Source organism: Hypomesus transpacificus, chromosome 17, assembly GCF_021917145.1.
Source record: "Hypomesus transpacificus isolate Combined female chromosome 17, fHypTra1, whole genome shotgun sequence".
Taxonomy (NCBI): Eukaryota; Metazoa; Chordata; class Actinopteri; order Osmeriformes; family Osmeridae; genus Hypomesus; species Hypomesus transpacificus.
The window spans coordinates 9132506-9157918 of NC_061076.1; the positions used below are offsets into that span (position 1 = coordinate 9132506).

At 42.0% G+C, this 25413-nt stretch overlaps 4 protein-coding genes across 4 annotated transcripts; 1 reads left to right on the plus strand and 3 right to left on the minus strand.

Annotated features, from left to right (window-relative positions):
• Positions 1–7272: 7272 nt before the first annotated feature.
• Positions 7273–8760, minus strand: fahd1 (fumarylacetoacetate hydrolase domain containing 1). The gene has a single exon (XM_047037482.1). It carries the CDS (start codon positions 8508–8510, stop codon positions 7848–7850), a length of 663 nt encoding a protein of 220 aa, XP_046893438.1. The 5' UTR covers positions 8511–8760; the 3' UTR covers positions 7273–7847.
• Positions 8761–8891: 131 nt separating this feature from the next.
• Positions 8892–12128, plus strand: hagh (hydroxyacylglutathione hydrolase). The gene is made up of 9 exons (XM_047037480.1): positions 8892–9055; positions 9579–9757; positions 9862–9926; positions 10091–10208; positions 10318–10426; positions 10695–10798; positions 10896–10997; positions 11106–11185; positions 11373–12128. The coding sequence occupies exons 1-9, from the start codon at positions 8983–8985 to the stop codon at positions 11470–11472; spliced, it is 930 nt and encodes a 309-aa protein (XP_046893436.1). The 5' UTR covers positions 8892–8982; the 3' UTR covers positions 11473–12128.
• A 510-nt stretch (positions 12129–12638) lies between these two features.
• On the minus strand, positions 12639–16991 carry narfl (nuclear prelamin A recognition factor-like). The gene is made up of 11 exons (XM_047037477.1): positions 16908–16991; positions 16338–16433; positions 16076–16219; positions 15879–16008; positions 15644–15778; positions 15348–15466; positions 15031–15160; positions 14815–14887; positions 14534–14671; positions 14109–14266; positions 12639–13947 (listed from the first exon to the last, which is right to left on the minus strand). The coding sequence occupies exons 1-11, from the start codon at positions 16989–16991 to the stop codon at positions 13706–13708; spliced, it is 1449 nt and encodes a 482-aa protein (XP_046893433.1). The 3' UTR covers positions 12639–13705.
• On the minus strand, positions 16973–21837 carry zgc:113333 (beta-N-acetylhexosaminidase). Its single transcript, XM_047037476.1, has 14 exons — positions 21520–21837; positions 21291–21380; positions 20866–21124; positions 20588–20697; positions 20393–20480; positions 19999–20163; positions 19691–19874; positions 19454–19525; positions 19039–19246; positions 18834–18916; positions 18536–18611; positions 18304–18402; positions 18082–18171; positions 16973–17452 (listed from the first exon to the last, which is right to left on the minus strand). The coding sequence occupies exons 2-14, from the start codon at positions 21368–21370 to the stop codon at positions 17266–17268; spliced, it is 1701 nt and encodes a 566-aa protein (XP_046893432.1). The 5' UTR covers positions 21371–21380; positions 21520–21837; the 3' UTR covers positions 16973–17265.
• Positions 21838–25413: the final 3576 nt, after the last annotated feature.

Genomic DNA, 25413 nt, shown 5'->3' on the forward strand with positions numbered 1-25413 from the left:
TAATTGTATATAACAAGACTGATGTGTCGTTAGGATTTTTTACAAAAGCTTTACTTGAATGACCAAATTGTGTCACCCCAAGAATGTCATGGGCCGTCACCCTAATGTTCAACCCTTCTGTTTCAGTAGTCAACTGCCAAATTTTATACTTTTGGGCCTCCCTATTCTTGAGCCAAAGCACCAACTAAATAGTTATTGGCCAGGGTGTCCTTTATTAAAATGCTGAGCCATTACAACCTAAACAGGAGAAGAAAAGATTTCTAGTGTCTAGAGTAGTTTTGGGTGTCGAGAATTGTGGTTTGTTAGTTGTTTTACCATGATGTTGATTTACCATTACGGTCCTCCACTGGCATTTTTTTCACCAGTCTCTTTCTGTCAGGTTTCAGTAATGTGTTATATACTGTATTGCTGGATGAGAGACTACAGCTCTTCCACACTCCAAGAACACCTATAACCAGTAGAACTAATACTGTCTGCTCGTTTGAGTTTTAAGTAATTTCAGTGTTTATCTTTGATGAACTCTGTGACCTTTAGAGTAGACTTAATTTCAGTCAATTGTTATGTGAACATGGCACCACAAGCCAAGAGTCTTTTGCCCATGCAGACTTGAAGCAGACTCTCGCTGCTTTCATACTGTGCCATATACACAGGAAAAATGAATGGATGGAGCATACTGTTTCTGAATGCTGCACTGTTCAGACTTGAGAGTTTCAAATTGCAAATAGAGAAATCTCACCAAGTCTCTTTCTCTCTCTCCCTGTCTCCCTCCCTCCCTGTCTCTCTCCCTCCTTCTCTTCCTACACATAGTGAGACCACATGTGCAGCCTGAGCCCTGTGTGCGCTGTGGCCTTTAATTATGAAATATGTCAGCTAACTTAAAAAGCGCCCCTTCTTCCACTGGAATTAGCAGCACTTCTCTCTTTCATGCACTAGTCTCAGACGGGAGGAACACATCTGTTCCGGGTGAACAACTTTAAAAAAGGAACCCGCTTCTTCACTGAAATATACTGTGCTGCAGATGTGTTCTCACAATGCACATAATAATTGCTCCATTCCAAGTCTTTCAGTCAATGGAAAAACTGAAATAGGTTTTAAACAATGTAAAAGTTTTTATAATACATTTATATAATTTCGAATTTTGATAAAAAAATACTGCATGTAAATGTTGTCCATTTAAACGTGTGTGTGTTCCGTAACAGTATGCATTGTACAGTATGATGTGTATGTGCGCACATGCGTGCATGTGTGTAGTGTGTGTCTGTGTGATTGCCTGTACAATATGTAAAAGAGTGCTGATACTGAGGCCAGCCCGTGTTGGGTAAACGATTGCCTTGGCACGCATCATCACCTCCACCCAGTATTCATGTCACAGTCCCCGTCCTTTTATACGTCTGGCCACATCATATTAGTGGGCCTCACTATACCATTTTTATGTCCTTGGCTCACTTCATATGTGCCAACTTTAATGGCACTTTATTTAGTTGTTGTGCTGATAGCTGCCCATTCCCTGTGCCAGCCCAGTGGTTCAAGATAACTTATTTCTCATTCTACCATCTGGAAGAAGTATTACTTACAGTTCCAGATTAAAACCGTAAACTTTATTAAATCAGCAGGACATTTATCATAGGCTACTAGCTTTATTAAACACCTACAGTAGATGCAGACATGATGTGCATTAATAGAGTGAACAAGATTTTTTTGTACTTTACAAGACAAGAGGTAAAAAGGGAATTTGACAATCTATACTGTACGTCCAACCAATTAAATTAAGTTTCGGTTTCATGCCTTTGATTTCAGCTGTAAGCATCTTACAATGTAATAGTGAACAGACATGGGCATTTACAGTAACACTTCTCTGTTAAAGACCAACAACAGTGGACAGGAAGAAACACACATTGTAGTGTAGTTTACTGCCCCATTGTCAACCCTGCAGGGTTCTGATTCACACAGGTTTGCTGGCTTTACATGGAAAACTGAAAAAATCTCTTTGGTTCTTAAAACGAATAAAAGATCTAGAATCAAATCTGTTTGGGTAAATGGATGTGAATAGCTGCATGAACTATCTACATCATCAACTGCACTGGTAGAAAAACATCCAGCCAACTCCTTCAAGTCAAATTACAGGTTTATAAACCTTTACATCTTCCGTTCCCAATGAGACAATTTGTTTTGGGTCTGCTGGTATGCGTCTTGCAAGGATCTGAGCCCGCAGTTTGATGCATGCCTTCAATTCCTAATGAGGATTTCTTTGTCCTTATGAAAATCGCTGAACGTGGATTAGGTTACATCCTCTATAACTATGTGAGATTAGCTGTGATGAGGGACGTTTATATTTTGCCTATGGACGGGACCAGGTTTTTTTGTTCATTTGGGCATATGGAGGTCTAATCAAAAACACTGGAGGGATGAACCACGTTTAGAACTGTCGTTGGAAAAGGGCTGATTTGTACACACCAGATTAAAAGGATTACAGTGTAAAAGTGGTTTCCCTTTGAGGACCCTTAAATGAAGACAGTCCATAGAGGACTCATTTTCCACCCTGACCGCAGTCTCCTCAGCTCAGAGAAGAAATGCCAGAGTTTTTTCATCTTTGTGGTTTAGGGTCCCACTGTATGTTGTTAAAGAACTGACTCCAACTTTAATTGTTCAGAGTAATTAGGGCCAGTTTAATTCCAATAGCCATGGTGACTCTATGTCCAGTTAAGAAAAGTTTCATTTAATGTGACATTTTCAATTGGCTTTTAAAACCCTTTGGTAAACCATTTACCATCCAAAATACCATAGTCACTTACAATTTGCATAATTGGAAAACTTGAACAATTATAATTTATAGAATGGCTTACACCCAAAGCTGGCAACACATAGACAAAATTATTGTTGCCAACAGGATGGAAGGACTGTGTAATATTCCCTAACATAGTAACACATCTCCTTGTTTAAAAACTAGTGCACAGTGCCCGTGATGCAGTTGATGATTAAGGTGTCGGTGAGACACGCACACACACACAAATTCCTGGAACTATAGATAGATAGTGCACAGTGCCCGTGATAGGTGACACATAGATTCCTGGAATTACGTAGAGATGGGTTATAGTTCTCATGATGCCGTTGGTGAGTCGGATGTCCCTTGTGCTATGCTGTGCTCTAATATAGTATTGTGTTTTCTGTATCGCATTCACACAAATAAGACACCGACAACTGACCAAGGAGACTAAATTTGTGATTGGCTATGTGAACGTAGTAGGGGTAGAACTGGAGTTCTCTCCATAAACATCGTTCTAAGCTGATCGTTAAACAATTGTTGCCCTAAAATCCCACTATGAAACTAACACAGACAGGCAGACAAACACACACAGCGAGAGATTTCTCACAATGTAGTATAGATTAGCAAATGTTTCCATACAGTACTTAATACTTTTGTATGAAACATATTCAGCAACTTCTAAGAAGTTAATGTGTAGATATTAACATTAGCTCGTTAACTTTTCTCCCAAAAATATAAGAATAACTTATTTGGCATCACTCACACTCAGGTGTGGAAGCTAAATGGCAGTATGCACACCTGGCCAATAGGCCTCGTTCCATATCGGTTGCCAAGGACCCTGTTATGCTTTCCGTAACTCACTTATATATCAGCCCCTTGGTATTGCTTTGCCATGCCCATATAAAGCACTAATTGGATCTTGATTTCTTCTATGGTTTTATTAAACCCTAACCACCGACTTATTAATTATTTTATTATGGATTGACTTGAATACAGAGTAACTACTTGCATGTGTGGGGGATCACCCAGTCATAGATGGTCACAAATTAGAACATTTCAGGAGGCAAATGCTTTTCTCACATACACATACACACATACATTACTTTTTCCTACAAATCCCAATCAGCATATAAAATACTACTTATTAATATTTGGGGATTGATGGCCATATGAACACAGTATGCCTCCCCAGTGTTGTGATGGGATAAGATAGTCACTCCTCCTAGACTCAGTCTTTCCACAGACTGGGGCCTGCTTTGGTTTCTCCAGAGGATAGCTCAGGCTCACCACAGCTCACTTTGGTAATACACAACACGCAACTTAGAGTATCAGGAATGGTCGGTTTCTAAACATTTACGTTACATTTTTAGATCCTCTGTAGCCTACAGTGTTTCAATATATTTCCACATCAAAAGCTGAATTTTAACTCGCTGTTTTGTAATTCAGTCTCAGTTTTAGACAGGTAAGCATTTGTTTCATTTATATACAGTTTTAAATAAATACAAATCTGTTCATGTGAATAGCTAAGCGATTAAAAGATGACCTGATTTCCGAAAGCAAAAAGTTGATAAAAGACACAAAAGACGACACATTTCTTTCATATTTTAAGCAAGAATCTTTTTTTACTTCCATCTTTTACAGTTTTAAAATAACAAAATAGATAAAGGGTCCATTCTTCCCTGTACTTGTGAAATGTTCTCCGTGCCTCTGGTGGCAACACAAGCCTAAAGCATGATTGATCCACACCTGTGCTTAACAGTTGGACAGGTGTTTTTTTCATGAAATTCTGCACCCCTTTTTCTCCAAACATACCTTTGCTCATTGCGTCAAAAAAGTTATATTTTAACTTCATCGGTCCACAGTACTTCCAAAATGCATCAGGCCTGTTTGTTTCAATGTTCCATTGCAAACTTCAGACATAAAACTTAAGTCATATTTGGCAGGTGTCTCTACACAGTAGAACAGTGCACCACCACTCCAGAGTCTGCTAAATGTTCCTAAAGGTGAAATGGGGGTTTTGATTTGCCTTTCTTGTAATCCCACGAGCAGTTCTCTCTAAGAGTTTTCTTGGACTTCCAGACCTCAACTTGACCTCCACTGTTCCTGTTCACTGCCATTTCTTGATGACATTACGAACTGAGAAAATGGCTACCTGAAAACGCTTTGCTGTCTTCTCATAGCCTTAACGTGTTTTGTGGGCATCCATTATTTTAGCTTTCTTGTGTGCTAGGCAGCTGCTTAGAGGAGCTCATGGCAGTTGAATGTTGGGACAAGGTTTGAGGAGTTCGAATATTTATAAAGCTTTGGAATTTGCATTACCTGGTCTTTTCTATCGATTGTTAAGAAGCCATAGCACTAACAAGATAATTAATGTCTAAGACCTTGGTAAAGATTACCTGAGATCTCAAATCTCTTGGGGTGCCCAAACTATGGCATGGTGCTCCTTTCTTTTTTTCCCTAAAATATTGTACAAAACCAAAATAATACACTAATGTTGCTTAAAATGTTGTTTCATCTTTAACTTAATGCATTTTGGAGATCAGTTAATGTTCTATTCACTTATCTATTCACAGTAACAGATATTTTGACCAGGGATTCCCTAAACGTTTGCATAAAACTGTATCAGATGTTGTCCAGCAACAGTATATACTACTTTAGGGACTACAAATGCAAATAAGGACTACATTAGGGACAACAATTGAATGAGCTAAAAGCTATAATCTTGTATGATGCATCACATTTTTTTTTAATTTTAAATTTTGCATGGTGCCTTTTACATAAATTAACTAAATAAGTAAATATTCAGAAACTTTGCTGTTCAAAGAAGACCCTTGTATGTAAGAGATCCCAAGAGTACAAATGTCCTACAGCCTGTCTTGTACTGTATCTCCGTGGTCTAGACGTGAAGAGCTAATGAGTAGGGAGGATTGATTAAGGTGTTGTGAGTATCTTTCTCACACACACGCACACACACAAACACACAGTCTGTAAAATGAAACTGCATCTGGCTGCCCTTGGTATGACAGCAGGCCCGTCATCTTGAAAAGTCCATGCTCAAAAAAATGCTAAGCCATTGCTTTTGATTTCATTCAATTGTGTCAATTATATTGTGAATCCTTCAGTTTACATCGGGATTAACCTCCTGAAGCTGCTTAACAGCTTTCTCTCACTATCACTGAATGTTTCTGATTTCTAGTCTGGCTTGAATTCATATCTTGAATGACATCATTTCTGCTGTCAGTATTGGTGTGTGTTGTTGGGTTTAAGGACTGCGGTCACCAGGTAATCCATTCCGAGTCAAGTGTACCTTCTCAGGCCTCTCAGTGGTGACAACATGTCATTCTTCCCTCTGAATGCTCAGCAAGCTCCCAACTCCAGCTTTGAACCCATTGTTCAGGGCCTACGAGGGGATAATACCCACAGCCACAGGGGTAAGATTAACTCCATGAATCATATCTTATGAACATGTGACACCTGTGAGGACATGAAGACCTAGGCTACATCCAAGAAAACCTGCTCACAAGCTACTATTGGTGATGAAAGCTAGTCGGCTACATTTCCATTATTAAATATTGGAGGTCAGGATTTAACTCCAGACTTACTCCCTGATGAAAACCTGTGTGCCTATTACAGTCGTTCTGTTGATAGGCACTCTTCTGGTCCCCTGGGGGGCCTTAGGGGGCATATGGCTCGGTGTGTTCACAGTATGCCTGGGCAGTGTGGGAAGATTGTCTATGTGCAGACAAGGCTGCACATAGAGACTCAGGTAACATGAGACAGCCTTGGGACGAGAAAAAGGCTGTGATTGATCCTGAACCAGAGAGGCATGTGGGAGAAGTGTAACTGAACCTTGAACAGATGTCAAACACCTCTGGAAAAATGTGACTAGCGCCAGAGTCTTATTAGTGTCTTTATTTACCTCCTCTCCTGACCAATCTCCTGGTATGCTGGAGGAACAATTTGCCTAAGGCTGCAATCAACTAGTGGAGCTATTTGACATTGTGCTAGAAGTGAAAAGCAACAAGCTAGAGTTTCAAAAAGTCTAACATATTGATGTTTACATGGAAAGAGGGTATGAAAACAGGGTATTGTTTAAAGAAATATGGCCAAAGGTGTACATGGCCAGTCAACTGATTGTCCTGTAGGAAGCCGTGATGAAGAATGACCACTTGGGAGACGATGGAGGCAATAAAGTGGCTTGTGTCTTTAAAGGACAGATACCTTCTGTCAGCTACATTTTGTTTAAACGAAAAGCATCGCTCAGCAAAGATTCAAGGGAGACAACATATACAATTTACAGTACCAGTTAAAAGTTTGGACACATGGGAAAATGTGTCCAAACCTTTGACTGGTACTGTATTACTCATAATAATTACAAGGGTATATACAGTATGGTATCTGCAACACCAGAGACTCGTTATCTGTGACATGCTTGAGACAGTACGAGGGAAGCTCACAACAATCTATAAGTAATGATGTTTAATGTGACAGATTTTTCTGGAGGATGATTTAGATTTGAAGTTTCACAGAATAACCTTTATGTTCTTTCCCTACAGTTTTGTAGAGTTCAAAATACTACAGACATGGTTCGTAATCACAACAAAAGATTGTACTTTGTTACAATGTTAATCTCATGAGGATTCAAGTGACATCATTCCTATTTATGGGGATGGAGGTGTTGATACTGGACAATCAGACAATATCATTGGTGGTGGATCATCGTTAATTTAATCACTTGAAAACCATCTTGCATCAATCATGAGATATTTTCATAGGATCTGGTCAATCTTTGTCATAGGATAATATATAAGTTTTCATAATCTTCTCAACTTTAATGTAATCCATTTCTTCATTGTTAAGGGGAGCAATGCCCTCTACTGGTTCCTTACTCTCGGTGACAGTGTTCAAGTTAAGTGCCAAAATGTAGAAATTAACTCCACAAAATGGCAACATTCCCAATTGAACAGAAGCTTGATAAAATAACCGTTCAGTACAAGCCCATATTTCTGTCAATTCCTTAAAGTCTAAAGAATAAAAATATTTCGCTAATTCCATCTGACCCATTTCCAAAATATTCGTTTTGCTAGTAGCCTACTCGGTCAACCTTAAAAGTCATGCTGACAACGTCATCAATGCCAGCCTCAAGTTCATCATTCTCCTGTACGCTGGAGACCCCTTTGGGTGTTCCTGTTAAAATCAGATCCCCCTCCTCCAAGGTGATAATCTCACTTATGTAGCTGATGAGATAGGGGATGGAGAAGATCATCTGGGACGTGCAGCCGTTCTGACGAAGCTGGTCGTTTACTTTGAGCCACAACTTGATATTCCCTGGATCAGGAATCCGCTCTTTTGGGATGAATTCGCTAATGGGACAGGAGGTGTTGAACGCTTTAGCCAGAGTCCAGGGTAGACCTTTGGACTTGCATTCGTCCTGAATGTCCCGGGCAGTCATGTCCAAGCACAACGCATAACCGGCGATATGCTCCATAGCGGAGGATTGAGATATTGCCGTGCCCCCTTTCCCAATAACAACCCCTAACTCGACCTCATGGTGCAGGTTACTGGAATATTTAGGTATCAGAATAGGGGAACCTTCTCTCAGGTATGCTGATGGGGTCTTCAGGAACAGCACAGGCTCTGTTGGAACTGCATTCTTCAGTTCTTTGGCGTGGTCCGCATAATTTCTACCAACACATATAATTTTCCGTCCCCACTCCCAAAACCGAGAAACATTTCGTGTAGTCATTGTGACATGGAATTTTTCCAGAACGACCTTCGGCTGTGGATAACTTCCTACATTAGCTTACAAGCTGTAGCCTAGGCCGCGCCCCCAAAAGTAAGGAAAAACAGAAGGGACAAACATTTTATAAATGTAATCTAGTATTGTAGTTATTTCTGGAAACATGGTCTGCATTAGTAGGCTATTTAACAGGGATGCGTCATGATGATGTCGTATACTACTTTTAAAATATGATAATGCCTGAATACAAAAACAGAAGAATATACGTGCGTAAAGCGCGTATTGCCTGCATCACAGGCAAATAAAAAGGACTCTTCACCAGCCTATAAACAAGCCTACACGTGCTACTCCCCTAACAGGGATTGGTGTAGTTTACCAGGTCAAAGTTAAAAACGGGGCGGTACTGTGCGTAAAACCAAACTTTTCTGGTTCCTGAACATGCGATTGCAATATATTAGCAAACAGCTACAGTGTTGCTATGTTATTCAGGTCACTGATAGCGGGTGCCTGCACTCTTGGCGTTATTGGAGCGACTACAACGCATATATTTGGTATGTTTCGAATATGCCACTATGTTTCAACTACATTTTGCGTCTGCATTGCCCTACACTTTGTTCTATGAGCTGCCATTGTTGCTAGCGGTTAGCTTTCCTTTTTTGGAAACAGACAAGCTGTCAAAACTGTCTGCTAGCACTAGCAGGCTAGCGTTTAGCATCATCTCAGTGTTACATCATCCCCTTTTAAAATGTGAATGTTCCTGGCAAAGTCTAGGCGTAGTCCTCATTCACTGCTGTGCGCCAATTTCATTTCTTAAACGATGTAGTTATTAGTAAAAAGTAGCTTATGAACTGCCTCTGTTCAATTGCAAAAATCACAGACTATGTCTAGCAGAAAACTGGTCTCCTTTAAGAATACGTCTGCGTGATTCTTTCTGTTATGGTTAGAGTACTTGATTAGGAGAAAGTGCATTTTGTCTTCATAAGTCTCCTATAATTAATTAGCGCCAATGCAACTCCACTGCAGTGTTTACCTGTATATTACTTCTACCTCTACCACGTCTTTGTGTGTGTGCAGCTCCTTTGCGGGTCCAAGCAGCCCTTCTTCACACCCCCATTATAAGAAAGTCTTTGCTGGTGGAACAGAGCAACATGAAGATAGAATTGCTGCCTGCGCTCACTGACAACTACATGTACCTACTTATTGATGAGGAAACAAGAGAAGCAGCCATTGTTGACCCTGTGGAACCAGTTAAGGTATGTCCTGTATTTTACAATGTCTTCTTTCAGATTAACTCACTAAGATTGAAGGGTTTAAACTTGCCCCTCTCTTCAAGAATTGTTGTATTCTGTCTTGACAGGTTTTAGAAGCTGTCAAAAAGCACAAAGTGAAGCTCACAACAGTCCTGACCACCCATCACCATTGGTAAGAAGTCAGTCTAACGTAGTCGTAACCTCCAATGTGGCCCACATCACTCATTATGGGAATCACACAGGGCAGTGGCATTTCAATCTCATACTAATATAGAACAGGGCTAGAGAATGGTGACATTAAATTAACCATATTTTCTACCTCTCTCCCCTCTCAAGGGACCATGCAGGTGGCAATGAAAAGATGTTGAGATTGATGCCTGGGCTCACTGTGTATGGAGGAGATGACAGGGTGGACGCCCTTTCCAAGAAAGTCTCACACTCCAACACCTTAAAAGTAATTCCATTCTTACCTACAATTAAGTTCTGTTTTTTTCTTTCCTGTCCATAGAATATCAGATTGAATCGATCAGATGTATCTAACACTGTTTCCTTCTCATAACTAGCTTGGCTCTCTAAGTGTCAAGTGTTTGTTTACACCATGTCACACTACCGGTCACATTTGCTACTTTGTGACCAAGAACAACAGCACTGAACCTCCAGCTGTCTTCACAGGTAAACTGTCACGTCTATTTAGATAGACTCTCCATTGTAAATAAACAAAATAAAGTGTTGACGTACAATGTGAATTAACTGGATATGCTGTTCAAACCTTCCAGGCAAACCAAGCCATAAGTTCAAATCAAAGATCAGACCTAATTTGGTTCTGATCATGAGCATAGTCACACCCAGTAGCTGACAATGTCACTTAATGTTCCCCAATTAGCTGATTCACACGTATGACCTTTAACCCATGACGCGGGTGTCACCTCCTTGTGTGCAGGCGACACTCTATTTGTGGCTGGCTGTGGGAAGTTCTTTGAGGGTACAGCAGAGCAGATGTACAGGGCGTTGGTAGATGTCCTGGGACGGCTGCCCCCTGAAACGGTAATTCTACTCTTACCGCTCTATGTAATGAGAATGACCATGAAATCAAACTAGTCTAAAAAAAATTGTTACAAATTACGGTGTTCTTGTGTTCCAGCGTGTCTACTGTGGTCATGAGTACACTGTCAACAATCTGAAGTTCGCCCGACACGTGGAGCCGGACAATGAAGTAATTTTGAAAAAGCTTGCATGGGCAAAGGTATGTACTATAAATGTAATGGTGTATTTCATAACACTGTAGGTTGAGTTGTCTGTCATCCCCAAGGCAATTGATGCATTAGCGACTTGCTCTTGTTTGATACCATAGGAGAAATTCAGCAATGGAGAACCCACCATCCCTTCCACAGTGGCAGATGAATTTTCATTCAACCCATTTATGCGCGTAAAGTAAGAGTCATACAATTTGTATGAACTTTTTCTTGCATGGTACAAATTTAAATTAACGATACGCCAAGGTTTGTGTTGTAGGCTAATAAATCGTACTGTTACCAATGTGGAAAGACCACTTGTACCACAGACTGGCATGTGCTTGTGCACAGATAAACTTCAACATTTCATTTATTTTTTACCTCAGAGAGAAGGCAGTACAAGACCATACTGGACAAACAGACCCTATCGAAACAATGAGAAGTCTCCGGAAAGAGAAAGATGGCTTCAAGGTTCCCAAGGAGTGATAGATGTACAATGGGTTAAAGAAATCAAAAAAATATGGTCCTCTACTCTACACTTGTATTGTTTCCTGTTATGCCTGCAGAAAATATTACATGTCACACATAATGCTATATTTACAAAATGTCATTGCTTACCTAATATAAAAATATAACCCAAACAGAAACATTTTTAACTATATTTGATTACTATGTAGGGATTTTATGAAATGTTTATTTATTTTAATATGATCTGCTGGCCTGTGCAAATGTTTCATTATATTAGTTGGAACCTTTTAAGGTTTGCTAAATTTTTATGGTCACAGATTGTACTTACAAAACTGAAAATCAGAAGACGGCTGGTAAAATGTCTTAATATGTGCAATCTAAAGTTTGCACATTATTATTTGAGCTTTTATTTCTGAAAGTTATTTTCTCAGTTGTGATACGTCTTTGTTGTACCTTTTATAAAGCTTTCTCATCAAACGTTCTATTTAGATTATTTACTTAAATGTTGTAGTTATAGGCGCTGTAGGGTGTCACAACGAAAGTTCTGATTTTGTCTTCCTCAATGCAGTTTAAGTAAGCAATAAAGCACATGCGGTGTTGGTCTTCAGTAAATTTGACTGCAAATGGGCTTCCATGGTAGACTACAACAAATAAAAAATCCTGCTCGATTAAAATGTCTGGTACAAATAGTTTGAATGGTGTTATCGACTCTCTGGCATAAGTGCTCTTCTGTAACCGGTAATTTCTGGAAATCGTCAGAATTTGAAAGGTAATTTTACAATTCATTGACGAAATTGCGCTTTAGGCCTATATTTATGTTAGAAAATACCGTTATAAATTGCGCCGGAGGTCGTTGCGCCTATTGAAAAATGACCAAATGCACTCTAGTTTAGCCTTAACTTACTTATCCAAAGCCTTTGCTGCTATTCTGTTTAGTTTCTTTCATGTCAAGCATATTGGATTTTGACCCACTTGCCATGATTGTCATTAACGTTACTTCAACTGTACAAATAGGAAGTAAACAGTTGTGGCTGCTGCTGGTCACATACACTGTCATTTCCTGGTGGAGAGCTGCCGGGGGCAGGTGGAAGTAGCTAAAGGTGATCCAGGCGCCCCAGGTGATCTCTATCTTTGAGAGACCAGTTACATCACAACCCCATAGAATGTTACCTCGCATCATGTGATCCAGCGAGATGTATCAACTTAAAGGGTACATTCTTCTATTTTAACACATACTGCAGGGCAATACAGCAGCAGACAATAACAGTAGGGTGAGTCCATTCCTTAATACTTAGGTGTATACCTATTCGACATAAGTAAATATTTATAATTATCAAGTCAGTTTCATTCTAACCTGTTATTGTATTTATTTTCTTAGCTAAATGACATTCTCCGTCACCAACGCTGCATTTTCCCTTCACTTGAAACTTGTCATTGTTCTTATCTTGAATTGCACTTTTGGGCTAATATTTCACAATGAATACTAAGCTACACAATTCCCTTGCCATCTCAACCATGTTGTAAGCCTTTTTTTGTTCCCATTTGTTTCAACATTCCTTTTCTTAATGGATGTGCATGCAAATACTTTACAGCAATCTGGCTGAAGAGCAAAGTACAGTATGTGCTCACCCCAGAAAAGCACTATGTAAACAGAGTTAGAGCGATAACAGAATAATTTTCATTTTAAACAAAGGCTGTGCATTATGTTACAGTACATTGCTTTTTCTGTGTTAAGTGTATTTAACTCCCATTTATACTAATACGTTTGAAACTAAACAGTAAATCATCCCAGTGTGCCTTATAATTTGTTTCAAAAAAATAAATAATAATAAATGTCTCGCTGATAAAGATGCAAAATACCACACTGCATGTATTTAATAGATTCATTGTATTTATCTATATAGCATTGTTTATTATAAATAAGGCAGGAATGATGACTTCTCTGAAATATCAAGGTCAAGTAAAACAAAACAACATACATGTTCCACATCCTCAGTGCATACAATTTGTATAATTTTAAGGTGTCCATAATCAGTTTAGAAGATTATAATAACTTCAGTGTAATACACAAACATGGTTAAGCTTGTGCGTATAGAAATAAAACCTGTATATTTGATGTTAGGAACAGGCTACCACAGTTAAATGGCAAGTATCTCTCACTGGACCTGACCACCAGCCACTAGTCATCTTATGCAGCCCTTGACCCCACAGGTCCCCTTAACCTTCCCCCTTTGTCTGCCAATATCCCTCTTCACCACTTGATAGTGAATCCACTACCAGCTTTCTCCACAGCATGGTACTGTGTATGCAGTAGCTCCTTGGCTTTTTCCTCCCCTAAAGAGAGTAGCCAGGACTTGTAGAGTTCTGCCACACGGTGATCCTCCTCAGGCACTAGGGGGTGCTCTGCCCCGTAGAGATCCTCCACCTGCTGTAGCAGCTCTTTGTTGGACTGTTCAGGTAAAGGCTTCACCTGCCCCCCCCCATTCAGGCAACCTGTCATACAAGCAAATCTTGTTTGAGAAGATGACTTCAAACTGTCCACCTACATACATTCCTGGATTTTCAAAGGTGAATAGAAATAGGCAAACAGTTTTGTGTTCAGGCCATTTGTCGTCTCGCAAGCAAAAGAAAACAGCCTCTTCTTTTCTCCTCACCTGAAGGACAGGCCATCACTTCCACAAAGTGGTATGGCGACTTGCCCCTCTTGAGTTTCTGCACTAGGTTCTGGATGTTCCGGAAGCCATAGGTAGCAGCAAAACGCAGCAGGACGACTCCATCCTTCTCCAATGTCACCTCTTGAAAGTCTTTGTTTCTGAGGGATTAGAGGAGAGGCAGAGGTTTCAAAAGGAGCACAGCAAACATTGTTCCCCAATAAAACACCTCAGAGCCCAAATGTGTGAATGTGTGTCTCGGATGAGCCCAATTAAGATGACATCTTAATTCAATATGCAACCATATCTAGATACAGACAGTTAAACAACATTGTGGCAGAGTGACAGTACAGTACCCATGACAAGCTTGTTTTCCTCTGTACTTCCCTGCTGCACCCCAGGTTGCTATGTTGTAGAACCAAACTTACTTGAGTGTCTTGTATGTCAGCTCCGGGATGAACTCTCCGAACAGCTGTCTGGCTGCGTGGCTGAACACGTGATGGAGGTACCCCCCTGAGCCACTGCCTGCGTGACGCTGCAGTTCATCCTCAGACACGCTGCTGAACCTGCAGGCGCGCGCGCACACACACACACACACATACATACTGTCTTGTAGTAGGTTGCACCTAAATTTACATGCACACCTTTTCTTCTTCCTGGCACAAAACATGAGTGGGTAGTGTCATTGAGTGCCATTGGAGAGTCTTACATTGTGTCTAAAGGTGCAGGTTCCACATCTTTAAGAGATACTTTCTCCTCTTCTAACATCTTCAGAACCTCACCTGTAATCAGAGTGAGTGAGTGAGTGAGTGACACAGAAAAGAGAGGAAGAAAGTTCAACTGAGTTTGTGTGTGTGTGTGTGTGTAAGGGCAACATAAATCCACACAATTCTACATGCTCAAAACGTCAACACTGAATGCATGCCTGAGGTGATGACACAGTCCACCTCCCTCGTCTCGTCTTCAGTCAGGTAGAAGTCTGGCCTGGAGGCCTCCAGCTTCTTATCGTAGCAGGGCATCACGGTCACATGGTAAATTTGCTGAGGGCTCAGACCCTGGAAAAACCACCCACATCTAAATAAAGTCTATATTACAGAACAAATTATATATATATATATATATATATAATTCTGGATATCTTTTTGAATTTGTTAAATTATATATAGCAAATTCAAAAAGATATCCAGAACTATATAATTCAGTTCCTTTCTGATGACCCGTCAAATGAGAGTGGCAGTATACCTGCTGTCCAGAGAAGTACCTCTTGACCAGGGACCCCATCACCTGCTGTGGGGAGCGGGTGGTGCTGATGTAGGGAAGAATGAATTCTCCGTGGGTCTTCTCTGCATAGCAGATCCACCCTGGATACATGCAAAGATCACACACACTAGAAGAAACTATTCAGAGAGGAATCTTTGTTTCCCAATGCCTATTCTACTTATTTGCTTTGTGACAAAGGGCATGAATAATTAAAAGTTAGATGCAATTGATCTAAAATGATGATGTGAAGTGCAGGGGGGTCTTGGGTTGTGGCTTACCTGGGCAAGCAGAGGCCAGCATGGGGAGAGCCTTCATGTCTTGCTCCTTCCTCTGGAAACGCTCCACAAACTCCCTTTGGCTCTCCAGCAGGCTGAAGGTGCGACTAAAGCTGGTGTCAAACACATGGTGAACCCCTGAAACAGAAGTGGACCACATTGTCTTTAAATCAAATATGTGGGGGATATATTGAAATTGGAACAAGCTAGCATGTCCTCCGAACTCCTAATCACTGACCTAGATTCTTGAAGAATGCAGTGAGCCTCCTGCCTGCCTCAGTACTACTAAGGCCATAGCGTGCTGCCAAAGAGGCTCTGGACTGGGGAGACACAGATACCACCACAACCTTCTGCTCCTCTGCTCCACTCTGCCAGGGAGTAATGGGAGAATTAGCCTAATACAGACACACACACAGACTTATACACACGCTTTACCTTATTATTGCGGAGCACTCTGTACAGCTCCTCATGGCTCTGTTGTGTGATAAGGACGCTCTCCGCGGATGTAATGCAGCCACTGCAAGCTAAGCAGTCATTCAGAGTGATTTTTGCCTTCTCCAGCTTCTGCACCCTGCCATCCTGCGAAACAAGGTTTACAAATCCATGCTTTACGGATAGAGAATAGCGGATAGCTGCACATGGCTGTGTGGTCAGACACAAGGGTATTGGTGTTAAAGGCTAACTTAGACGCACCCACCTGATTGACTTGGAAATAACTGCCGTCATCCTCGATCTGAATTTTGGCCACTGATCTGCCTTGCTTTTTCTCTACCTTGACTGGTTTTACACATTCCTAAAATGCCAAACGACGGTAAAACATGTGTTGAGAGTGTCAGCTTTGCTGTGTTAATTAAATGAAGAGTTCATACCCAGTATTTTACCCAACCGGTAAATCAATTGCCCCGTTCGTCAATCAAGACGTCAGCAGCATGCAAAGACATAAAATTCAGGCAAGCTAAGATTTGGTTAGCTAAGGTTACGGTTAATTGGACAACAAAAATTGTGTGACCCAACTACCATATTTAGGCCTAGGGACATCAAAGCGATAACAAGTGAGCTCGAATGTGTTTTACCTAGCCTAGCTTAATCAGGTTACGCCAAGTAAGTAGCCCAACTCGCAAGCTACAGTACTGCTACAGTAGATGTAATAGACGGCTACGATAAAAGGTTAGTCGTTCACATCAGCTAAACTAATAATAACCTCTGGGACTGACTGTCAATACAAATCATGAGATGAAACTACTCAATTAAATCGAGCTGTAATTACCTGAGAGGGGGTGATAAAGTCATCGAGATCTGTCAACTGTAGCACACCGCTGAAATGAGACGCCATTTTAATGCCGTAAAGCATTTGTTTATTTTATGTGTCGTAAAAAACAGCAGAGAAAACACTACATCCTATTTATTTTATTATAATTGAAAGTAAATACTCAATTATGTTACATCATGACAACAACATAAAGTCCAATACAAAGGTATTTTAATGTTACTGTATTGTATGGTCAATCAATTATTCCTGCTAGGCTGTAAGCACTAAAACATTGTAAAATGTGAATACATAACAATTTTGCATTTCAAGGAAGTGTTGTGTTATAATCCCAACACAGCAGGGACAGACAATACGTCTAGAGAGACTTGGAAGGCTGCCCATTCAACTTTAAAATTCGCTCAGCATCCTCAGCACACTCTCGCATTATATCCAGCTCTGTGTTGACATTCTCTTCCATCCATTCCTCCACAGCATCTGTAAAGAAGATGGCCCCCATCTCTACACGAAAATCTTCTATGTAGGTCTCCCACTTGTCCAGCAGTCTGACAGAGGACACAACAAATACATTATACCGCCTTTAAAATCTAGAGAAATGTAAATTACTAAATTTACATTTAGTAATTTAGCAGACGCTCTTATCCAGAGCGACTTACAGTAAGCACAGGGACATTCCCCCCGAGTCAAGTAGGGTGAAGTGCCTTGCCCAAGGACACAACGTCATTGGCATGGCCGGGAATCAAACTGGTAACCTTCAGATTACTAGCCTGATTCCCTAACCGCTCAGCCACCTGACTCCCTATTGACAAAATATTAACAAAGTAGCAGAGCCAGGAAATGTGTTGGATGTGAGAGGTTTTTCAGTTGGCTCTACCAAATTATAAACCATCTGATTGGCAGAGTCTGATTGTCATTCTAACATATTCAGAACTAGCTGTTCTTGGCAAAATACAGACCTTCCTTGGAAATAACCACTGTGATATTGTCAGAATTGTGCACTTGTAGTCCTTGATTAGGCCGATTTTTGGCACTTACTATGCACTATATGCATGTTGTTTTGTATAAAAGCATATACTGAAATATGTATATTTTTAAAGCATATAATAAAGTAAAAGTAAAACGTCTGTACGTCCATCTAATCATTCATTCATCCATATTCCAAAATATGACTCACATTTTCAGTCCATTGTGAAAGATTTCAATGTGTCTTGGGTTTGCAAAATTATGCCGTCTCTGGTAGCGACCAAAGCCCCCTTTGATAAAGCTGTATAGTCAAACACGGAAGACAGACATCACAGTATCACGCATTGTTTTTAAAAAGCATCTGAGATTATTACCTTGAGATGAAGATCTTGTGAGAATTGATGACAAACAAATATAATGAAATGATTCTTACATGTTATCCATGAGTTTGTTAACTTCAGCCTTTAGTTGTGTGTGAATTGTATGCACCCTATGGTAGATCTGTGAGCCGGCGAATGCACCACTTCCCTTACTGTAAAAACAATAGAATAGGCCAAAGATAAAACTCTGTACCATAGATAAAGTGATGACAATGTTTCACAAATCAGAATATATCAAGAAGGAGTTCAATTGAAGTGACGTAAGATCCTCTATAGATTTCTTACCATTCATCTTCCTCCACCTCAATTTTACAGCCCAGTATGTTATGGGCTTCAGCCTGTGCCTTCTCACTAAATGAGCCTGTTCAACACAGGGAAAAAGAGAGGAAGTATGTCCAAATTAATGCTGTCTGGACAAGCGTGTCCTGCATTATGAATCACATCACACTTGTATAGCCCTTTTTACAAGCAATGTCCAAGAGGGCTTCACATACACCCACGGGACTGCAACTAAACCAATGTAAACCCTCAAACATTTGTATCCTGTATTATTATTTATTCGCCCTGGTCCTAGCCCACCTACCATGTTTGAGTGTCAAAAGACACATGGCCAGGGAAGGAATGCCAACAGGAAGCAGTTCACATAACACCGTGTGATGCTCATACCTGGAAAACGATTAAACTTTGGACAAGAATATTGCTGAAACAGTATCAGTGGCGATACAAATTATCTATTTTGAAAATCTGAGATGGAACTCAGAAGTCCTATCAATAGATCTATGTCTGACCTTTGCCATCCAGTTAACATGATGCCTTTCAGAGCTATGGAGGGGTATTTGGTGGACATGGAGGTCATGACATTGAGCCAGGATAGGTGGTTTTGCAAGTGGTGTTGAAGCGGTGTCCATATCTGGTTGATAAGCGAGGCACCTTTGAATGCACTGGCAAACCATAAACTCTGGAACCCGGCAGATTCATATCTAGATATCAGATTACCTGGTGACCAGAAAGTAGCACAATTGTCAACATTCTCAAAGACTCTTAAAGACAATTATGAGTTTTGCATATACGCCATACTATCACTACCTAATGAAATTTAGCTATGTAGGATAACAAAACACTTAAACCATGCATGCTAAAATACCATATACTGTATTCAAAAAATTGTATGTGCTATGCTATATGTGAAAGCTAAGTACATACCAATAATAACTGTATGTTCTAAACTCCCATAGTTCCATATAGTTGGAATGGCAAAATTCTGCAGGCCAGACTCTGTGATCAAATATAAATTGTTAGTCAAGCACCCACTGACTCACCAAGAGACAAGTAAGTGTACATATGTGCATTTCATTGTACTCAATACAAAACTAGGCTGATTGTCATGTCAAACTGAACACAAACGTAATCTGATGCATGATGATGATGACAACACCATACCTTGGACAGATGTGGGGCTTATTTTTCTTAACATATCATCCCACATAAGGACTCTGAGCCCTGGTCTCTTCTCCGAGATGAAGCGGGCCATTTCCACTGTATGCTTCAGGAACATCTGATCGATACCTCCCTTGTTGCCTTGTAACCAATTCTTAGAGTCTTCACCGGTCCCCAGACCAAAAACCTATTCAACACAGAGATCAGGGATAGCATTATAGTACCGATCAAACAAAACATGTACTTCCACATTTGACATGCTGGTACAGACACACACAAAGCTCTGTATATAACCAGGGAGGGTCTCTTACTTCATCAGCCCCCATGTGGAACCAGGTGGCCTCAGGATGAAAGGCCATGACCTGGGACACCATACTTTTCACAAGGGTCACAGAGTCGGGGAGGTGGGGATTCAGACTGTTGGGTAACTGTATCACCTCCCTCAGGGGAAAGTACTGCTTATGCTTCAACACAAACTAAAAGCAGAAGAAATGTTTATGTGGGGTTTGAATCAATAACTGTAGCTATATTTAATCAATAATAGTACAACACATACAAAATGAGATATTATGTGGTTGATCTGGATTTTTTTTTAATCATAAATATTTGGGGAAATTTGAAGAAGAAGGATTTTACAGCACTGTGTGTTTTCAGTCCTGTTAGATAAAAAAAGTGGAAAGGCATTCTGGAATGTGAGCCACATACCTCAAGGTGTCCAAACACTTGGACAAGAGGGATGATATCAAGTTTGTTAAGTTTGGCAAGGCTCTTTATTTTCTCAATGTCCTCCAGGCTGCACCACAAAACAGAGACATACAAAATTATTATTCACTTCCTTTGAAACAACCATTTGCAAAAGGTTACTTTTCTGTCAATGTTGACAAGTGTACTGTTGGTCACCTGTATGCAAATGGTGACCTGAGAATCTGTAGGTCTCCATAATAGGGGAACATATCCTCATACTCTAACAGTATCCCATTGGCACCCAGAGATGAAAGCAGGGGAAAGATCTGGAATGGGAACAATCATAATCTCTCTAGATCTGGTGGGAAATGTTTTGCACAGCATCGATTATAGTAGCAACAACTGCTGTCCTAGTCCATTAGTAGTTACAAAATTCAGACACAACATGATTCTTGATGTCTACAGACCTCTAACTTCAGGTCAACCTTTCTCACCTGCTCAAGGTAATTCACTTTGGGTGCAGCACCTTTCAGATCCAGGTGGACTATCTGTAGAGGGCTTTTATTCAAAGGTGCTACTACCTTCACTGCGTCGGCCCTATCAGACTTGTCGACTTGTGGCACTGCTAAAATGTTCTTTGGTTTCACTTCTTCCTTCAACTTAAGAGGATCAATCCTATCTACTTTACTTTCCAGGTTTATTTGCCAGAACGTCCCAGGATCAATAACAGTCTTCCTGTTATTCCTCTTTGTTCTGAGATTAGAAGCAAAATTAAATGAGTTATTTCATTGTGTTGTTTCATTTTAAAGTACTTTGTGTGATGTTGCACAGTCAACTAATAAAAAATGCATACAGAGTAGTAAAATGTGTATATAACTGGATCATTGAACCGTCAAGCAAATGATGAGTGGGACCTTACCCTGAATTAAAAAACATAAGTTTGACAACAGCAAAAACGATCAGAGTGATTACAATCGACCTTAGAACTTTAATAGCCATGGTGCTTCACCTGTCACAAGAAAATAGGGCACAGCACTGTAAAACACATACAAACTCAAAATATCATTTTGCATTAACTGTTCCTATTCCACCAACATTACGCATCATTGTGGTGTCAATATGATTAGTCACATGGCACGTTTACTTACCAGAACGCCTGCTTCGTTATTAAATCTATCATCGCAACAAACAAAAATCCTGGCATAGAGATTTAAGTAACCAGAAAACTGTACGAAGCGCCCTCAAACGTAACGCCTATTGCAACTAAACACGCACTTCCGTGTGTTCCGTTCTCTTGTCTGCCTGGATCTGTGACATTCGGTGACATTCGGGTATATGTCGGAATATATATATATATATATAAGCCTATATATACAGAAATATAATTTTATTTGTATCGTTTTATAAATTTGTATTGTCACTATACATAGGCTTGATAGCCCCTTTGCCATGTAGGTATAGGTCCTATAGGTAGGTAGGTAGGTAGGTAGGTAGGCAGGCAGGCAGGTGGGTGGGTATCATATGGTAGGTATGCTACTTGACCCTAGACATGTGCGCCCTCGTGTGGTTTTAGACCTGCATTGGAAGCGCTGCTTCACATCATAAACATAGTAGAGTGGCCTACCCCGGTCCTCGAGAGCCGCAGTCCAGCATGTTCATAAAGCGGATGTTTCCAGCAGCTCCAGCACACCTGATTCAAATGAATGATCGTTACAAGGAGAAAAACATGCAGGACTGCAGCTCTCAAGGACCAGTGTTGGTCACCATTACAACATGTAGGCCTAGTTGGTCACTATATACAACGTCCGGGCTTTGTTTAAAAAAGAATTCTCACATATTTAATGAATCACAATTAATATAAAAGGCAGTACGTATTCTAGGAATGGAGTAGCCTATGACTGGGCTATTTTATTACACAGACTTCAATGTGTTCTATAATTAACGGTGTTTCTCACACTGTTCTCGTTACAGTTTTTTACAATCGCTTTTTACAATTGCTATTTTTCAGTGGGCTACTTAGGTCACATTTTCAAAACTCTTAATACAGGGAGCACAAGAGAACACCGTCTTTCAAATCACAAGAAACTTATCTCACTAAGACACAACCACCAGCCAAAACGTTATGTAGCCTACCCACATGGCCTACCCACATGGCCTTAAGGCCATGTTTTCGTGGGCCTACTCTTTTCAAAACTGCTCAACTTGAGTTTTAAAAACTTAACATAGCCTAACACGTCATTTAATTGACTGCAAGTTTCTACATTTCGACAGAAACGCTGCATTAAAATGTAGTCTATATACCTATATTCTGATATGTGTATGTGCCAAATGCAGATGACAGGTTTGCTTGTCGGTAGATGTAGGTTACAAATTACGATATTGTAGCCTATTTTTGAATCACTCAGTGTCAGAAAATGAAACTAAACATATTGAAGCTTGCATCATGTCTGATTCATTCCTGTAAGATAGGCTATAGGCCTAAGCTACTGCAGTGGATGCTTAACACTGGAGTGATGTCATTCTTGTTTTGATAAGACACCTAATGCAACCTTGTTGCGCTTTGTGCATTTTGGGTTGAAACCTGTTAGTGTTAAGGAAGAAAGAGTTGATAATAGACATGTGTTTTGGTAGTTTTGGTGCATTGTGGATTGGAAAATAATTGCTGTGCCAATCTGTCTGAAAGTTGGTTAAATCATGTAGCTAAGGAGATTTGTAAAAGAAGTATGAAAGGTATGAGAACTGTATAAAGAGTTTCGAAACTGTGGCCAAGGGCAACTCCAGAAGCCTCCCTCCGCCTTCGGGTGGGGGGACGGGTCCTCACTGTCGTTTGTGCTTATGCACCAAACGGCAGCTCAGAGTACCCACCCTTTTTGGAGTCTCTGGGGGGGGTGCTGGAAAGCGCTCCTCCTGGGGATTCCCTCGTCCTCCTGGGGGACTTCAATGCTCATGTGGGCAATGACAGTGAGACCTGGAGGGGCGTGATTGGGAGGAACGGCCCCCCCGATCTGAACCCGAGTGGTGTTTTGTTGTTGGACTTCTGTGCTAGACACGGTTTGTCCATAACGAACACCATGTTCAAGCATAAGGGTGTCCATATGTGCACCTGGCACCAGGACACCCGAGGTCTCAGTTCGATGATCGACTTTGTAGTCGTGTCATCGGACTTGGGGCCGCATGTCTTGGACACTCGGGTGAGGAGAGGGGCGGAGCTGTCAACTGATCACCACCTGGTGGTGAGTTGGCTTCGATGGTGGGGGAGGACGCCGGTCAGGCCTGGCAGGCCCAAACGTAATGTGAGGGTCTGCTGGGAACGTCTGGCGGAACCCTCTGTCAGAAGGAGCTTCAACTCCCACCTCCGGGAGAGCTTCGATCATGTCTCGGGGGGGGCCGGGGACATTGAGTCCGAATGGGCCATGTTCCGGGCCTCCATTGTTGAAGCGGCCGACCGGAGCTGCGGCCGCAGGGCGGTCGGTGCATGTCGCGGCGGTAACCCTCGGACCCGGTGGTGGACTCCGGAGGTGAGGGATGCCGTCAAGCTGAAGAAGGAGGCCTATCGGACTTTATTGGCTGGTAGGACCCCAGAGGCAGCTGATGTGTACCGGCAGGCCAAGCGGAACGCGGCTTTGGCGGTCGCGGAGGCAAAAACCCGGGCATGGGAGGAGTTCGGCGAGGCCATGGAGAATGACTTCCGAACGGCTTCAAAAAGGTTCTGGACCACCATCCGGCGGCTCAGGAGGGGGAAGCAGTGCTCTGTCAACACTGTATACGGTGGGGATGGTGCGCTGCTGACCTCGACGGGGGACGTCCTGGATCGGTGGAAGGAATACTTCGAAGACCTCCTTAATTCCACCAACACGCTTTCCGACGTGGAGGCAGAGTCTGGGGACATCGGGGGGGGCCCTTCTATCTCTGGGGCTGAGGTCGCCGAGGTGGTTGAAAAGCTCCGCGGTGGCGGGGCCCCTGGGGTGGATGAGGTCCGCCCGGAGTTCCTTAAGGCTCTGGATGTTGTAGGGCTGTCTTGGTTGACACGACTCTGCAACATCGCGTGGACATCGGGGACAGTGCCTCTGGACTGGCAGACCGGGGTGGTGGTTCCCCTCTTTAAAAAGGGGGACCGGAGGGTGTGCTCCAACTTTAGGGGGATCACACTCCTCAGCCTCCCTGGGAAAGTCTATTCAGGGGTCCTGGAGAGGAGGGTCCGTCGGATTGTCGAACCTCGGATTCAGGAGGAGCAATGTGGTTTTCGTCCTGGCCGTGGAACAGTGGACCAGCTTTATACCCTCCGCGGAGTCCTGGAGGGTACATGGGAGTTCGCCCAACCAGTCTACACATGTTTTGTGGATTTGGAAAAGGCGTTCGACCGTGTCCCTCGGGGGCTCATGTGGGGGGTGCTCCGAGAGTACGGGGTACCGGATTTCCTGATCGGGGCTGTCCGGTCCCTGTACGACCGGTGCCAGAGTTTGGTCCGCATTGCCGGTAGTAAGTCGAACTTGTTTCCGGTGAGGGTTGGACTCCGCCAGGGCTGCCCTATGTCACCGATTCTGTTCATTACCTATATGGACAGAATTTCTAGGCGCAGCCAGGGTGTTGAGGGGGTCCGGTTTGGTGACCTCAGGATCGGGTCGCTGCTTTTTGCGGATGATGTGGTCCTGTTGGCTTCATCGGGCCGTGACCTTCAGCTCTCACTGGAGCGGTTCGCAACCGAATGTGAAGCGGCTGGGATGCGAATCAGCACCTCCAAATCTGAGGCCATGGTAATCGACCGGAAAAGGGTGGAGTGCCATCTCCGGGTCGGGGAGGAGATCCTGAACCAAGCGGAGGAGTTCAAGTATCTCGGGGTCTTGTTCACGAGTGAGGGAAGAATGGAGCGCGAGGTCGACAGGCGGATCGGTGCGGCGTCCGCAGTGATGCGGGCTCTGCATCGGTCCGTCGTGGTGAAGAAGGAGCTGAGTCGAAAGGCGAAGCTCTCTATTTACCAGTCGATCTACGTTCCTACCCTCACCTATGGTCACGAACTATGGGTAGTGACCGAAAGAACGAGA